This window comes from Coenobita brevimanus, chromosome 93 (assembly GCF_032717465.1).
Source record: "Coenobita brevimanus isolate Jiangsu-jjx chromosome 93, ASM3271746v2, whole genome shotgun sequence".
NCBI classification, from domain to species: domain Eukaryota; kingdom Metazoa; phylum Arthropoda; class Malacostraca; order Decapoda; family Coenobitidae; genus Coenobita; species Coenobita brevimanus.
Window position 1 is genome coordinate 41,870,246 of NC_137046.1, and position 18,796 is coordinate 41,889,041.

An 18,796-nucleotide genomic window follows, 5' to 3' on the forward strand; every position below is an offset into this window, starting at 1 on the left:
CCAAAAAACTAAACTCATTTCCATTGCTCTTACTCTGGACTTGTGTCCTTCCAACAACGTCCACATTACCCGTGTTTCCACGTTTTGAGAAGGCCGTGGTGTTGCCCTCTCAGACCCTCCAAAGCACAGTACCTTACTTGATCTAACCTAACCAGACCACAAGTAGTCTAAATTGTATTATTTTAAGCATTAGTCCTCGTGCGTTTCTTTGAAAACAAATCTCTCGTGAAAAAACGTAAGCACCGGACTGTTATATGCGCATGCGAGAAGGGAGTGAGCAAAATGTTGAGTCCCAGTATTTACTCAACATTAAATTTTTACCACATAGAGACTGAATAAGTGAAGATACCCACTAGCCGTAATTTACAGTCTGAACAAACTATGAATTAAGAACCAAACTTGCACTAAATGTAGCAGAAATTAAATAATATAGGACCACTGAAATGGTGGTTGCCATCATATTCCATTAATGATATTTTAACTTCCGTTTATGATAAATATATACAATTCACGCTACGTTATATATACGTGTTTTGTTTGTATTATTTATATTACGCTATATGATACTACCATGATTCACAGTTTCACACAACAGTGTAGATATCTAACAAAGAAAAATATGCTTTTTAAACAGCGCGGGGACTGTGTCCCGTTACCTACCATTTTTGTTCCCATATACTTTTAAACTTCAAAGTTGATAGTGTCATCCTTGTATTGTACTGTATATCCTTTCAACCATTTATTACTGTTTGTTTCTTCTAATTCTTCCATTGTCTCGATTAATCTTTTATTTTCTACCTTCAATTTTACCGTCATCATTATTGTTTTCATGGGCGAAGCATCTGCTTCCCTTTAATCAGTGTACTCCCACCTGCTCCCCATGGATGCCCGAAGGCCGATATGGTTATGGGAAGTTACGACACGCTAAAACGTACCATTCGCACTACGCCCGTTACGCCGTTACTCGCATAATCGTACACGACTCAGCTGGCTGGCTGGCTGGCTCAGCCGATCAGCTGAGTTCAGTGAATGTGAAGGCTGTGTGTGGGATGGGTATATGCGGAGTGAGACCTCCACACTATGACGGCTCAAAAGTTTTTATTTCTTTTACTAGTTACTTTTCCAAGTTCTATGATATTGTGGTTATCAAACGCATTCCTTTCTTCGACAGTGGGAGGTAAATATCGGCATTGTGTTTGGCCAAAATTTTAAAGTTTGTTTTTAATGAGATAGTTATGAAGTGCGAGGGTGTTTCAGGAGTGCATGGGTATTACAGGATAATGACCTGATGTACTGCACGTAGGGGATACATTAATTTTGCGATATGAATTGCTTGAATTAAAGTTAATGAAGCCAGATATTCTGTGGTAGGGTAAATTCAGGCTTTCGTCAACCGATAGGATGTTACTGGTATGCTAATTGACTCTTGTTTATAGATACGGTATCTAATTACCAAAAGCATGTGAAGTGACAGCACAAGGATATTGATATTCTGAAATTTTTTTTGGTGCACCATTACATAGAAAATACTTCATGATCAAATATTTTCATTCATAAGCTACAGTGCCATCCTGGTCCATCATTGCATGAAGTACAACATGTAGATGCCACCCAAACCATCAAACCTTACCAGTGCTGCAATTTGAAAGAAATCTAGTCCCTCTGCAGTGGTAAAATATCATCTTACCCACACTTTATATGGTAATTTTGTTATTTTCACCCTTCAGCTGGAAATAAGCAGTTTTTTACGGTAGATAACTCTTCCCCCCCAAAAAGTAAGAAAATTACATGCATTAGGCATTAACCTACCCTGATTCTCACTTAGTCAAACTCAGATCCCAGCCAAAACAAAATCCAACCTTATCATACTTATAGGTTTCACATTTCTAAAAAACAACAGCAGGAATGGAAGAGTGCTTGTTGCACACAGAGGCTCTGGCAGCAGCGATTTGTCTGGTGATTGGCTAGAGTAATTTACGTGATTCTTATCCTGGCAGCCGATTAGCCAAGTGAGAAAAAAAAATGCTATATTTCGGTTATTATTGATATCCAGTAAACGCCCCGTAGTAGAAAAGGTGTTGCACAAATGAGCTAGGCCTATAACTGTACCAGTAGAATACCCCCAAAACAACCAGATTGATTATGGGCTGAAATGTGAATAATGCAGAACCCTTTTGACAAATGTATGGACTGGGTAAAAAATGTCTGCTGATCAGATTGCGACAGGCACTTTAATCTTAGGCATGTGTCATATACTCATGGTTACCTAAACTAGATATATTGGGCACCACTACAAATTGTGGTCAGTTTGGAAGGTAACTTTAAATGCTGGAAGTCTGATTTACTCAGTTTTAGGCTCAGAATCGTTATTCATGATACGTTTATATGTGATTCGTTTGATTTTGACATTCTTTTCTGTCACAATCAACTCCAAATGGAAGGGACTTTGTACTCCCCACCTCCCCAGGTTATTAATCACCCCACACCAGTTTGTGGAAGAAATGCCAAAGGAGTAAGATTATCGATTAAGTACTGTACTACTTAAGAGGAGCAAAATTTTAGCTGTATCTTCAGGGTGAGTTTGTAAACTAAAACCATTTGCAGTTTCACACAAGCAAGAGTATTTTGGTCACGTACAGGTTTTCCTAGTCCTGTACTGTAATTCATAGTATGATTCATTCAGTTTTGATAGTGATTTCTCTCAGTTGGTTCATTTTAGAGTAAACTATGTACCTATCTGTCTATTGCCAGACGCCATAATCCCGTAAGGGGTGGCCATTTGACTTTGAGTTACTTGTTTTATGGGGAGGGGCACTAACCCTCCACCAACCCACTTGCTGACACGTAGGGAGCACGTATGGTTTAGTTATTTGGTTACCACCATCACTGTAAATGGTTTCTTGGCTTACAGGAAAATATTTGGCTTGTCACTCAATGTAAAGCCACCTGTAAAGGAAAGAAAAGCAATACCGGTAAGAAGTGACAGGAAAAATGGGAGAAATAGGAAGAGAGGAGGGCAGGCACAGAAAAAGAATGATAAAGGCTACCGTACGGAAGAAGTAGGCAGCACTACATGAAGTGAGTGGATGATGGTTGTCACCACCTACCACTAAAATTTTGTAAATTGTTCTAACCGAAGTGAATCTGGATGAGGCAAACCTTGTCCAAACCTAATGGTCATATGAAAGGCTTGGAACTTGTCTGTTTTAATGTAATGGTTGGTAAATTTTCAGTTTCATCCCCTGATTACCTGTCAGTTTTAGGGTGTTATACTATTACGGCTCACCCGTAGAAACAACATTTCTTAGTGACAGTTCCCTTGGACATCAGTATTAACTGAGGTACAGTATAAGGGGAAGGGTGATGACCTAGAATGAGTATTTTATAGAGGCATAAAACATTTGGACTAGATAACGAAGATAATGGAGAGACTTGTAGAAGGTATGATAAGGGAAAGATTCAGTACCATTAATGATGAGATGCAGTTTTGGTTTATGCCAGGCAAAGGGACCACTGATGCCATATGTATTGTGTGATGGCTTCAGGAAAAACATATAGCTAGGAAGGAAAAGGGAGCTCTACTTTGTTTTTGTTGATTTGGAGAAGGTCTTTGACAGTGCGTGGGGAGATGGTGAAGTAGGCAATGAGAAAGCTCGGGATTGAGGAGTGGCTGGCTGTGGGTGCTCGCACCCAAGTGAGAGTGATCAGAGATTTTTGTGATGGGTTTTCAATGAATGTTGCTGTGCATCAAGGGTCAGTCTTGAGCCCCTTATTATTTGTCATGTTGCTTGAAGCTCTTTCACGTGACTTCAGAAATGGGCTTCGTGGGAGATATTGTATGGTGATATGACCATTAGGTTTGGACAAGGTTTGCCCCATCCAGATTCACTTCGGTTAGAACAAGTTACAAAATGTTAGTGGTAGGTTGTGGCGACCATCATCCACTCACGTGATGTAGTGCTGCCTACTTCTTCCATAGCCTTTATCATTCTTTTTCTGTGCCTGCCCTCCTCTCTTCCTATTTCTCCCATCTTTCCTGTCACTTCTTACCGGTATTGCTTTTCTTTCCTTTACAGGTGGCTTTACATTGAGTGACAAGCCAAATAGTTTCCTGTAAGCCAAGAAACCATTTACAATGACGGTGGTAACCATATAACTAAACCATACGTGCTCCCTACGTGTCAGCAAGTGGGTTGGTGGAGGGTTAGTGCCCCTCCCCGTAAAACAAGTACCGGTAACTCAAAGTCAAATGGCCACCCCTTACAGGATTATGGCGTCTGGCAATAGATAGATAGGTACATAGTGTACTCTAAAATGAACCAACTGAGGGAAATCACTATCAAAACTGAATGAATCATACTATGAATAACAGTACATGACTAGGAAAACCTGTACATGACCAAAATGCTCTAGCTTGTGTGAAACTGCAAATGGGTTTAGTTTACAAACTCACCCTGAAGATACAGATCAACTCCAGGGCTATTTGATGGGTGAGTTCTAGGTCAACTGGTTACTGGGAAGGTTTTCCACTGTACAGTACAATATACAATTTTGTAACCATTATTTTTTGAGGAGTCAACCCCCCCACTAAATAAAAAATTCATAAAAATAGTGAAAGGAAGGCAGATATGGCTTTGATAGCTTAGTACTTGTAAAATTGGCTCATCTGTAATGCAATATTTGGGGAGTGTGATACTCCCCCTTAATGATTCTTGTGGGGTCCCCTACTCCCTAAAATGAAGCTATCAATAATGGAAAAGTAGCATATGGATTTAAACTCAACATCTTAGGTCAGTTCATCTGGTTCCTTGATAATGTCTTCCACCATATACTAGCTACAATGTTTTCCACCTTTATTTTAGGGGATGTCAGCCCCCTTGCCATGCAAAATATTTTCACAAATAGTGAAAGGAGGGCAGATATAGCTTTGATATCTTAGTAGAAGTTGTACAGTGGACTTTCATTTTTAATGTGATACTTGGTGAGCATGATCCCTCCCAATGATTGCTGAGGAGGCATCAGCATCCTCCTAAAAATCAAAACTATAGAGAAATAGGAGAAAAATTTGAGTAAAACTTCCCAGGTGGGTTTGTTTGGTTACTCTGAAGGTCTCTCACAACATGCAATTTTCCAACCATAATTTTTAGGGTTGCTAGCCTCCCCTCACCAAATTTATACAGAAATAGTGAAAGGAGCCCTGATGTGGCTTTGATATCATAGTACGTGTCATAAAATGGAGATGGTACCGTACATGTTGTGCAATGGACATCTTTAGCGCAGTATTTAGGGAGCATGACCCCCCAGTGATTCTTGGGAGAGATGTCAGCCCCACTTCCAGAAATAATAATGATAAAAAATAGGAAATTGTGAGCAGATGGGTTTCAAAGAAATCGGCATACATACCAGTATTGCTGAATTGGGTATGCAGTTTCCGTGTTTTCTCTGAATGCACAGGAGGAAACTGCATATCTACTTTATAATAATAGTAATAATAATGTGCTTTATTATTATTATTATTAGCAGTAGTAGTAGTAGTAGCAGTAGTATTTAACTTCACATCTACATGTACGGTATTATTTTATTATTATTTTCACTCTTGTCTTAAATGTCGGGACTAACTGCCTAGCCCCGGGCTCCTACGCTCCTCATGGGGCAATGTAGGATTGGATGATGGATGGATGTATGGATTATTATTATTATATATTATTATTATTATTATTATCATCTGTTGCCAGATGTCTTAATCTTATAAGGGGTGCCCATAAACAAATCGCCTTGATATCACTCTGCCTCCCATATCCCACCCCCTACTCTCATATACCTCTCCACTCCATCCCTCCATCTCATTCTCAGCCTCCCCTTCCCTACCCCCCTCCATCTTACGTACACTTTCCTCATTAGTCTCTCTCTTTCCATGGCCAAACCACCTCAGTATTGTATATGAGGCCCCTAATAACATAGTGCACCAAGCGCCACTGCAAGCAAAAATGAATTAAGTATACCACTATGTAGCCCAAACCCTCTTTGATGTGGAAAGCAACCACGAGGTACAGAAAGCAACTGGCATTAGGGTCCAAATTCCTCTTCTGTAACATGGTCTCACTGCCCGCTTCACCTCAGTGCGTCGACAAGCCTTCATGCTGGTCACAGAATGTACCAAGTGTCTCCCAGCAGTGTGTTGTGTGGTGTTATCAGATACTAGCATTTCTTTATGCTCACAGTCATGCATTTTTTTTATAGCATTATTAATTATTGTACCATTATTCTAACATAATGGAATGTTTTAGCATAAAATTGCATGATTTTAAAGGTAAGTTAGCCATAATGTACAGAAAATAGGAAAGGCAGAGAGCTCAGCAAGACATTGGCAACTGCGATCTGGGAATCTGTCGCGACGACGCAGTTTTTTGTTTACCAGCCGGCCTAGAACACTGCATGGATTAACTGGCTATTTTCAGAGCTGTTTTAGTGTTTTTTTCATTGTCTTGAGAACATGAGTGACTCTAGCAGTGAGCAAAAAGCTGCTGGTCCTTCTCATAACAGAAAAAGAGCGAGGAGGCCAGAGATGTGGGCACAAAATAATTAATAAGAAGCTCAGGAACACTGGGCTTTCGCTTTTGTAAACATTTCCCATTGATGTCTTTGGTTGGTTTGATTGTTAAAAATGCTTACTGAGAGTACCTTTTCTCTCTCAATAACCACACTGGAGATGAGCAAGGATGGAGGTTGGAGGGTGAAGTGCTTGAAAGGGTACAGCAGGGAAGAAAGGTTGCTGGTTCCTTGAAAGCAGTGATAAGAAACAGGGAAGTGAGCATGGAAGTGAAAAAGTTACTACATGACAGTATTGTGATACCAACTCTAACGTACGGAAGTGAAGCTTGGACATTGTTGGAAGGACACAAGTCAAGAGTGAGAGCAGTGGAAATGAGTTATTTAAGAGGAGCCTGTGGAGTCACATGGAGAGACAGGCTGACGAATGAGGATATAAAGGAGCGTTGTGGTGTGGATGTGGTTGTGATAGGAAGCATTATGAGGAACACACTGAGGTGGTTTGGCCATGTGGAGAGGATGAAGGGTGAAAGACGGACGAAGAGAGTGTATGTGAGTGAGGTGGAGGGGGGAAGAGGGAGGGGGAGGCCGAGGATGAGATGGAGGGATGGGGTGGAGAGGTATATGAGAGAGGGGGGTGTGAGTTGGGAGCGGGGCAGTGAAATGGCGGGGGACAGGGCGACTTGGAGGCGATTTGTTTGTGGCCACCCCAAACGGGATTGAGGCGTCTGGCAATAGATAGATAGAGATAGAGAAAAACGCAGCTATTGTTGTACCTTTCAGAATACTACTAATTTCTCTTCTACGAAGATTAGCATGACGTGAAGGTACAAGCTTCAAGCTAAAATATAAAAAAAGAAAAAGCACTATAAAATATTCACTAGTTCCAAAGTTACGGCATTTTGAAAGTTACGCAACTTTAACTGTGTTTTTCTCCGTTTTCAACATGTGGCGTTTGGTACACTATGTTACTAGGGGCCTCATTATGTATTTCTCCCAACACTTTCTATCACATCTACATCCAGACCACAATGCTTCTTCACGTCTCATGTGTCAGTCTGTCTCTTCATATACCAGAAGCTCCATAAGCCCCTCCCAAACGCATTTCCACTTCTCTCCCTCGACTTATGTCATTCTTACAAGGTCCAAGCTTTGCTACCATATGTTAGAGCTGGTATCACAATACTACGGTATCTTTTTTTTTTTCTTTCTTTCTTTCTTTCCCCCCACCCCAAAGGCAATGCCCCTGAGTAGAGGACCAAGGTTTGGAGTGCATAACACAATCCCCTCTTTCTGAGTTTCATTATTTTTTGAAGGGGAGCTGACACCCTAAATGCTACACTAAGGATGTCCATTGTACAATGTTTAGTGCTGCTTACTTCTTCCTTCACCTTTGTCATCTTTTTCTGTCTTCCTTCTTCTCTTCCTGTTTCTTCCATCTTTCCTGTCACTTTTTCTTACTCTTCTTTCCTTATCAGGTGGCTTTACAGTTAGTGACAAGTCAGATGGTTTCCTGTAAGCCAGGAAACCATTTACAGCGCTATGTGGTAACCATAGAATGACCACATACATGTTCCCTACATGTCAGCAAGTGGGTTGGCAGAGGGTTAGTGCCCCTCCCCATAAAACATCTCATTTAAAGTCTGATGGCCACTTCTTATGGGATTATGGCATCTGGCTGTAGATAGATTGATTATTAAATCTTGCAAAGCAGATAGTCTTGCATGGCTCTGATAGATAGAGTATTAGATCTTGCAAAGCAGATAGTCTGGCAAGGCTCTGGAACCATAGGTGCCAGAAAATCAATGATTTACGGTACTTATATTGTAATAACGGCCACCATCGCCATACTTTTCACCCTCCTGACAAAGAAAGATGTGGCATTGTTTTTTGGCCTTTTCAATTGCGTAGATTTATGGCCAGTTTTATTTAACTTTTCTTTCTCACTGAGACATTGTACTACAGTACCCTCTTCTTTCATAGCTAGGCATATGATAGCTGCCTGGTAAGTTACTACTCTACTGTGATTGTTAAACATTTTTTTGACATGTCATGTTTGAACTGTGTTTTGTTTGAAAACAACAGTTGTAGACTAAGTTATTGTTGATTAAGAAATTATAATGCCTGGTAATGTTTCATGATATCTGGTCCTGATCTCTGCGCTGTGTTTTCCCTTCAAAGGTGAAGTGGTGTCACCAGTGCGATGGTTGAATGCAACGCTGTTGCCCATCTTAGTGGCATGCTGGGGGCTCCGAAGACATTCAGTCTCCTTCAGTGGCGCAGTGGCTGGTGGGTATACAGTGCACAGACACATACTTCTGCTGTCCTTTCAGAACATATAAACCTGTATTCTCCGTAGCATGGGAGGGTTCATAGCACCTTTTCCATAGTGATTTATTTTACATATCTCACCCAGACACTGTCTTGTTTATTCATATAATTTTAATATCAACATAATTTGCATCAGTAGCATGCAAGAGGGTGTTGAGGTGTAATTTGCAGAATAAAGTGCTAGGGAAGAGTTGTCATGAACTCTCGAAAACTATTTAGAGTATGACATACTTCCATAGGGTGAGAAATAGAACAGCCACCCAAATTGGTGTTTCAGAGAGGGACTGAATAAATAGAGCGGGATGCTCGATATTTTAGGTTGTGCTTGTCATGGCCTTAATATTAACTTTTTTTGTAACCAATACATAGCATTGTTTGTTTTATTTTGGAAATTGAAAGCATTCAGAATTTTAGAACTTCATTTTGAGCTTAAGAAATCAGTGACTTATTGCTGGGAAATATTTAGCATGCATGTTTGTTATTCTAATCCAGTATTTTGAATGAATTAGGAATGGAGTTAGAGGAGAAAGGATGCTACAAGTTCAGTCTCTCCTTGCCTCTGCCATAGGAGTCTAAGTAATACAGAGCTTGCTGTGCAAGTGCTTGCCAGTGGAGCTCCCACATCCCCTAAGCAGTACATCATGAAAGGGATTTAATTCTCCCAGTCCAACACTTGTTTGGTCACTCTGTACCCTCAGTAAAAGAAGTATCGGCATCCTGGGGTTGGATAAGATGTGAAATGCTTTGTCTGTGGTTCAGTTGGTAGTGTTGACGTGTCTGTTTCATCCAAGTAGTGCAATATGACTATGATGAATCCAGCTGTTTACTGTATCAGAAAAATATAAAACAAATGAAGGATACAAAGCAACATAACCATGTCATTTCCTGTAAATCATAGTCTGTGTATCATACTAAAAGGGTGCCAATACATTTTTTTATTGAGGGTACAAGAGACTGAAAATACAGTTATCCTACAAGTTATGTAGTTCTTAAACCTAAGGTTAACCTGCATCTGTGCAAATTGGACAGTTGAAGCCCATTATATGTGGGCAAATGTGTTGAGATCATCATCAGCCTGACCCTCCACTTTCCTCCAAGACCATTATATAGCCAAACATGCTTACTTATATGCTTTCCAGAGACATATCCCACTCTTCAGAGTTAGGACAGACTTAAGACTGACATTGGAAACAGCATAAAGCAACAGTGTGGAGTCAAAGTTTTTTTGTGTCATTAACTCTTACTAGCTGTCTTCAACCTGTATCACTTGCTGCACTGTTGCATTTTTGTCTTTTCAATCATTACTTCAGCAGTCACTGCTGCTCTGAACTGTCTGCTTGCATTCCTCCACCACTATGTTGGGTGTGTAGTACCTGTCTAGCAACAAACTCTCGTCCCAGTTTTGTCCAACTCTCCAATGCTAGAGGACTTCTAGTCTTTCCTTTATGCAGCAGGTCAACTCTGGGGCTGTTTTTATCTCTCTCTATTTCCTACTGCTTATGACCTAAATGCGGTGTATCCAGACATCTCGAAATGAACGGATCTTGAGTTTGGCTCTCTGTTTTTTGTGGTAGGTGGCGACGAACATGATCCACTTGCTTTATGTAGTGCTGTCTGCTTCTTCCTTCACCTTTATCATTGAATTTTTGTGTCCACCCTCCTCTCTTCCTAATTCTCCAACTTTTCCTGTCACTCTTTATGACTCTTCTTTCCTTGTCAGGTGGCTGTGCATTGAGTGACAAGCCAAATGGTTTTGTGTAAGCCAGGAAACCATTTACAATGCTGGGTGGTAACCATATAACCAACCCACATGTGTTCCCCACGTCTCAGCAAGTGGGTTGGCCGAAAGGTAGTGGCACCCCCCATAAAACCACAAACTCAAAGACAAATGGCCATCCCCTATTGCATTATGGCATCTGGCTATAGATAGATAGATTGATAGATTATCTTTTTATTATTTTCTTGGAGGGAACAATTTATGGGCTTTTGGCCTTTGGTTGCTTCTTCCTTGTACTGAATTACAAAAAAACGGAAAAAAAAATCAACTGAACAAACGGTAACCACTGGCTTGATGTTGGGATGGGGATCCAAGGCTGAAGTGTTGGGAATAGGGCTGACCTCTGACTCCTCTGCAGTTCTACCAGGCATCTCAGGAAACCCCAGACCCACTGGTGTCGCCATCTGAGAGTCCTGTGTAGCAGTGGGTAATTGGTCCTGGGTTGCTTGTGGGGAGAGGAGGGTGAATTTGGTTGTGGCTGTGGCAATACGTAAGCTTTGATAAATTGCTGGGGTCTGTTCTTTAGCTGTTGGTAAGGTCCTGCATCACTTTGTGTACAAGATGGTTTGTCTCTGCACTGAATTCTTTGTAAGTTATCCTGTGATAAATGTTAGGCACCTTGTCTCTGGCATCAGTGAGGATTTGTAGATCACTGGGCCTTCTGTGATGCTAGGCCTCTGGTTCTGTTTGTATTACCACTGGTGCTTCCTTGGTTTCTTGAGATGCCTTCTCCTCGACTTCCTTGTTGAGCTCACTGATTCTATTTACAGCTCTCACATACAGTATAGTAGGTTGTGATTGTCCTCCCTGGTTATGGATGCAAAAGGTTCCCCATGTATGATGTACACTACCTGTGCTACAGCTGATAAAGCATTGAGGTTGTTGTTGATGACCAAGCTGGGTAATTATGTGGTAAGATCTTTTGATCTGCGATCTTTTAAGCTGAATGCATGCAAGATATAGATTCTACTCCACCTCACTCCTCTCATTCGACACCATCCAGCTCCACCTGCCTGTCTGTCTCCTACCACATCTCCTTGTAGGTGGTATTAAAGAACAGCTCCTTAGCCACTGATTTTGTGATGCACAGGCTTAATCATGGTAGTGGTGTTTGGTGGTAAAAACATCACTTGTAATAATGTTGGTTGACAACCATGTAGATAGGCAAGATTCCCTGGGAAGTTTCCATGATGAGCACCGCTTTGAAAGATAAATACATGTATGCATGTACAGTATTCAGTAAACTCCCAATTATCCAGCATAATAAGGCCAGAGAGCTGCTGGATTATGCAAAAGTTCTCTCCTAGGGGCCCCTAAACCCCAACTCTGTAACTTTTATCCACTGTCTGACTCCTACAGAATGCTTTAAAGTGCCAAAAACAGCTAATGGATTTCTTAATAGTAAAATACTGCAATGTACTCATAAATACACTGTAGTCTTTTGTACAGAAGCAATTTCATGATGATGATCGTGATAATATAAAAGTCCGCTCAGCTGGGAGACCTGTTTTCTTTCATACAGCAGTACTGTATAAACACATGCATTGTAAAACCCCTACCAAACACGTCTTGCATTATACAGCACTAATGTAGGATTTACTGATGTCCATATAATGTGATTACAATAATAATGTTTTGGGAGAGACTTAGAGTGCAAAGTAGGCATATTTGTATATCGGCACCATTGCGGCAGAGGAATACAGTGGAGAGTGAAAGAACATCCACCTACCTGCTGCCAGTCAGTGAAAAATCTGCATTAGAATTCTCCTTCCCCTGCCTTAGTTAATCAAAACTCTTCTACTCCCTACCACTGCATCTTCCCTCCCTGCCCACCACCAACACCCTGTAAGCTGCGAGGCCCACCAACCGTCAACCCTGCGAACCTCAACACTGACCAGTTTCATATTACAGTACAGTATAACCCCATTCTTTTTGTGTATTTCTTTATTTTCCTTTTTTGTGATTATGGCTGGATGTTTGATGACAACTGTCTCATTCCAGATAATAATGTACCTTTAGCCAGTAGACAGGGTCCTTCATGCCAGATAATGTTAAACATTTTATGTTTACTGCCAGATCCCATTTTAATTCAGCTGTTGGCTACACGGGATAATATTGTATGCTGGATAATGCGCGCCAGATAGTCAGGAGTTTACTGTACACACACACATACACACGGAGCTCTCTGTGGATCATGGGGAAATAATCGCCAAATAAGTGGTGAAAAAGAGACCAGCCTATTGTGAGTATGTGAATCAATAGGTGAGTGGTGGTCCCATCTGATATTAGTGAAAAAAACCACAGGTTTCGGTCATACAAGAGTACAAGACACAATGGAAATGTAAAGTTTTCGTAGGTTGCATTATGGCGGAAAGGGATAATTCATTGTTGACATCTGGTGGCGGTGAATTTGCGGGCTTCTCTGAAGAAGATAAGGGTAAAGGAACTACTAAAGTGAACCAAACAAGAGTAGCTGGAGTGGAGAAAATGGCGGAGAGGAATGTCCAGGAGTTAAAAAATGTATGGTTAATAATTAGTGAGTTGCAGGAACAGACCTTAGAACAGGAGGAAGAGATTAAGGTAATGCACAGCAAGTTGGAGAGCATCAGCACATGCAGTGCTGGACAAGAAAGACAAGTTACAGAATTAAAAGCGAGTAACGAATCTGCGTCAAATGAAATAAAACAGCTCAAGAGGGAAAATAAGAGGTTGGAAGAAGAAAGGGACAGGATGAAAAGTAAGCTAGATGAGCATGAATCAAAATCAAAGATGCAAGATGAACACATTAAGGAAATCAAGTAGCAACACAAGGGTTGGAGTTAAATTCAGTAGGAAGCAAATATAAATTTGAAAGTGATTATAGAACAACAAAGCAAGGAAAAGGTGGACAAGGAAGTGGGTTATGGTATTAAGAAATAGAGAATCATTAGTCAGGGATGTGGCAGACAAGAAAAAATGCATGATAATTTCAGGAGTTAAAGAAAAATGTATGACAGTCAGATCAGAAAAGGAAAGAGAAGAACTGAGTAAGGCTAAAGAGATAGTATCAGTAGTTATGAAGGGTAACAATGAAGTTCAAGAAGAGATTGAAGAAGTGTTTAGGCTAGGAAAGTACGAGGCAGGGGGGGCGAGGCCACTTAAAGTAAAGTTTAAGTCTCAGGTAATGGTAAATGAAATAATTGACAGAACATGGAAATTATCAGACAAAGAGGATTTCAAGAATGTTTGGATAAGGAGAGATGCAAATGAGGAAGGAAGAGCTAAAATCGAGGAGCTAATAAAGGAAGCAAAGGTGAGAAACAGAGAGAACGGAGGAAAAGAAGACAGTGTTCCATTGGAGAGTTATGAATCAGAAATGTAGGAAGCGGGACCGACGGAGAGAGGGAGAGAAGAGGGAATAAAGGACAACTAAAAAAGTTGGAAAGTGGCATATACTAATGTTGATGGTTTAATATTGACAAGGTTATTAATCAACAATTTCTTGAGGGTACATGGACCAGATATTATGTGCTTTGTAGAGAAGAAGTTAAGAGAGGGTACTGATGTCCATGTGGGAGATGGTAAATACAAACTGTGGAGAAGAGACAGAAAAGAAAAAACGGGAGGAGGAGTGATGATAGCCGTGAAGAACAACATAAATGTGGATAATGTGGAACTGGGAGAGGGTAGGGCTTATGTTATAGATATGAAATTAGAAACTGGAGAGAATGGCAAGAGAGACATCACAGTAGTGTATGTTCCCCCAAGACAAGGGCATGGAATGGTGATGAATACCAGATGTTGTCAGACATGGTTAGATAGCTACAGGAAGTGACAGAGAAAAGCAACACCATAATTCTAGTGGGTGATTTTAATTGTATAGAGGTGAACTGGGAGGAATGGGACTTACAAGGCAGTGAAGATTTGTGGGGCACTATATTGTTAAATATAGCAATGAATAATATAATGACCCAGTGAGTCAAAGAGGAGACAAGCATCAGAGGTGATGACACACCAGCAAGACTAGGTTTACCGTACTGATAACCAAAGAACCTGATGTAATTGAATCTTTGAAATACCTGTATCTGTGTCCTATAGGAAAAAGTGATCATGTGGACATTGAGTTCCAGATGATTAAAGGGAATGTTGTACCAAGAGATGAGCTTTATAGGCAGGGAAGATATAACTTTGAGAAAGCAAACTTTACAGGATTGAGGAAATTTTTCGAAAATGCGGATTGAAGGAAATTCAGAGAAACGAGAGATGCAGAGGAAGTGGGATATCTTTCTAGACCTCTGTAATTTGGGAGTGGAAAATATGTTCCAAGAGTAAGTGGGAAAACAGGAAAAAGGATTGGTTCAACTGACTTGTTTTGTAGATTTGTTAATGGCAAATGGAAACAGAAGAAAGGAATCACCAAAATGAAATTAGAAGGAGAGGTCTATAAAGATGCTGCAATGCGAGCTGAAATAATGAACAGATGTTTCCAATCTGTCTTCTCTAAAGAAAGGGATTTTGTGGAGGGGGAGGGAGTGACTCAAAATGTGGTGATAAAAGATATAAAAGGTAAGTGCAGGAAGTGTATAAATTACTGGAAACTCAAGATGTGAGGAAAGCCCTAGGACCTGACAGAATCTCTAATTGGGTACTGAAAGAATTCAGAGAACACCTGGCGGATAAGATTCACAGTTTAATTGTGCATTCTTTGGAAGAAGGGAAAAACCTCTGGAATGGAAGAGGGTCAATGTGGTGCCAGTTCATAAAGGAGGAAACAAGGAAGAACCCCGAATTATAGACCAGTGTCCCTGACCAGCATAGTCGCAGAATTGTGCAAGAGAATCCTGATAGACAAGGATAAAATATCTGGAGGAGATGAACATTTTGGCTGAAAGTCAGTTTGGATTCAGAAGTGGAAAGTTGTGTGTTTAACTTGTTGAGCTTTTATTCAAGAGCGACTGACGTGCTACAGGAGAGAGACAGTTGGGTAGACTGTGTGTATTTAGATTTGGAGAAAGCCTTTGACAAGTACCCCACAAGTGACTAATGTGGAAATTGGAGCACATAGGAGGACTTAAGAGAAACCTCCTGGCATGGATGAGAGACTTTTTGAGAGACAGACAAATGAGGACTGTGATGAAAAGACAGGATGTCTGGGAGGAGGGAAGTAACAAGTGGAGTCCCACAGGGCTCTGTGTTAGCTCCAGTAATGTTCCTGATTTACTTAAGCGATATGGTAGATGAAATGAACAGTTATGCAAGTCTGTTTGCTGATGATGCAAAAATCTTGAGGAGAGTAGAGGTTGAGGAAGACTGTAATATGCTGCAGAAGGACCTGGATTGGATTTATGATTGGAGCCGGATGTGGGAAATGAAATTTAACGCAAAAAATTTAAAATATTGGAAATGGGTAAAAGTACCAAGAGGCCATCACTGAATTAATTGATGAGTAATGAACCAATCACAAAAGCGAAAGAAGAGAAAGATTTGGGAGTGCTGGTCCAAGATAGTTTGTCACCTGAAAAACTCATTAACAAGACAGTTAGAGAGCTGTGTAATCTCTTGGCTAACGTAAGAGTAGCAGTTCATTACATGGATGAGGAGATGATGAAAAACTTGGTAGTGGCAATGATCCGCCCCAAGTTGTGTGGTCCCCACACAAAAAGAAAGATATAAATAAGATTGAGAGAATACAAAGAACAGCAGCCAAGGTGGTCCCTAGCCTGGCAAATCTGTTGTACAGAGAGCGGCTGGAAAAGCTGGATCTGCCTTCCTTAAAAGAAAGGAGAGAGGGGCGACATGATTGCAGTGTTCAGGGCCATGATAGGAATAGATGAAATTGACAGAAAAGATTTTGTATGGGATGGAATAGTAACAAGAGAACACGGAATAGAACTGAAAAAGCCAAGTTTCTTGAAGGATATCAAGAAATATAGTTTTCCATATAGATCCATGGACCTGTGGAATAGCCTGGACAAAGAGACCGCCCAGTGTAAAAACTTAAATGACTTCAAAGCAAAATTTGACATTGAGAAAAAGAGATGGGACCCCACGAGCATAGCTCATTTCCTGTAAATCACAACTAGGTAAATACACATACTGCTGAGAGGGTTAGAGATAGAGTAGCATGGAGAGCCGTCATTAGGTGACCAAGGCCGACGGATGCAAGCGTGTTTGAGCCTTTTTAAATGAAAATGAGAACGAAAATGAAAACCTCAGCTCTGGGCACAGACATGTCTTAAATCCATTGAATTATGATCTTGTCAGTGGCACACCTCCTTGAATAATGATCCCACTCTGGCCAGCAGTTCTAGGCTCACAGCAGCCAGTAACCAGGAATGGTTGAGCTAGTGGATGAAAAATATTTGAAGCTTGTACATCATTCACCAGTTGCATCATCCCATATCAAGATGGTGGTGCACACCTTGCTTGCATTGATGGTGCACTCCTTGATTGGATTGAAGTGTGGTGTCTGCCTTTCTTCCTTTGTTAGAAAGGTAAAGAAAGGTAGGCATTCTCAATCATATTGAAGATTTGGGCTGTTTTGTAGCCACCGTCCTCTATAACTTTTTTCAGCTTCTGCAGAAAGTAAGTCACCAGCAGCTTTGGTGGCAGTAGAGGAGGCTTTATCAGTGTCAGCCATGGTGCAGCCCCCTGCTGCTTGACTGTTTGGTTCAACCATCCCTTGTTAGTACAGAGGTTCTGGATTGGCTGCTCTAACGTAACTCATGCAACTATTGCATAGATTTCCATGGTCTTTTCATACAACTGATGACTATAGAAAGTAATACAGTAGTCCATGATTTATCCGGATGCTCAGTATCTGGATGTGTTCTTCATCTGGATGCTGGACCTTGGTTCTGTTAAACCATTATCTGAATTTACTTGCTAGTATCTCTACGTAAAAGTCCCCGAGAACTTCGGCCGGCCAGCCAACATGTTCAGACATTCGGTATTGTGGCCGCTGGGCTCGAGCCGTGAATGGGAAGTAGTCTGTAACCCACAACCAGAGCTAAAATACCCGTCTGCCCCCGTACTGAATGGTCAAAGCTGCGTGCTAGTCTGATCTCTCCCAGTGAACCTCCAGCAACTGAGTAATACAACTGTAACCCGCTGACAGTGTCAAAATGTCCGTACACATCCCCACCGAATTTCCAGTGTTACGTGGCCACTGGGCTGTCTTTCCCAACCGCCACCACCATCGAACACAGACCACAAGCCACAAGTACATGTTCAGCGACAGCGGCCGTCCACCTCTTTACTGAACGTCCAGCAGCCACCGGGCTAAGTCTTTCCCATCCGCCACCACTACTGAACACGAACCACAAACCATAATGCATGTTTGATGACAACGGCCGTCTGCCTCTCTGCTGAATGTCAAAAGTCCCCTGATCACTGTAAGTTGTGTTTCCGCCTGGCCACTCGGCGTCTAACAGACTGCAAGCCATGAGTAAATGTACGGTAAAAGTTCCCATATGCCTGTTGACAGAAGGGGGAGAATCCTACCCACAGCCTCGCTTCTTCCCCTCTCCCGTCCCTCCTCCATACCCTCCCGGCTCCCCCCCTCACTCCCTCAGTCCCTACCTTCCTCCATGGTGATAACACTGAATCATGGGTTTTCATAGTTTTGTTTATTCAACTATTGTTGGTCCTATTGAAATTCCACAAAATCCATGAGAAAGCTCATGAAATTCTGCATCTAGACATATGCTTAACTTTTGGAAGGAGCTGGCAGAATTTTGCACTGGGATGGTGGAAAGTTATTTGAAGGTAAGTTTTACTCCTGAACACTTAATTCTCACTGCATTTCTGTACTTATCAGTTTTATATGTTTTTATTAGCTTATTTTATAGTATAAACACCAGCAAAGATGATGGTGTACCATTTATGCCAATATAACCAATTTCCGGTGGCATATTTGGGCTTGAAATATTTTTTGAGCCCCAGGAGCAATCACTTGTCACAGATAACTGATTATTAAACTGTCTTCAGGTTTTTTGTGGATTTTTTTTGGTTATGCTTTCTTTCTTGAGAGTTAGCATTAATATGGATAATCCTATATGTGTTTTGATGTCTCAGTGTGGCAGAATGACCGAAAAACAGAGCCAAAATTGAGAGGGGTACTGTACATACAGTAGTGTATAAGCTGGGTGTTTTTTGGTT

At 41.1% G+C, this 18,796-nt stretch overlaps 1 protein-coding gene across 1 annotated transcript in view; it reads left to right on the forward strand.

The window, feature by feature from the left end:
- Window positions 1-953: 953 nt before the first annotated feature.
- The window catches only part of LOC145412524 (transmembrane protein 19), a 47,833-nt gene continuing 29,990 nt past the window's right edge, over window positions 954-18,796 (forward strand). Inside the window, exons 1-2 of the mRNA XM_080282417.1 lie at window positions 954-1,177; window positions 8,731-8,838. Coding sequence (XP_080138543.1) covers window positions 1,081-1,177; window positions 8,731-8,838 — 205 coding nt within the window. The 5' untranslated portion in view covers window positions 954-1,080. The remainder of the gene's footprint in view (window positions 1,178-8,730; window positions 8,839-18,796) is intronic.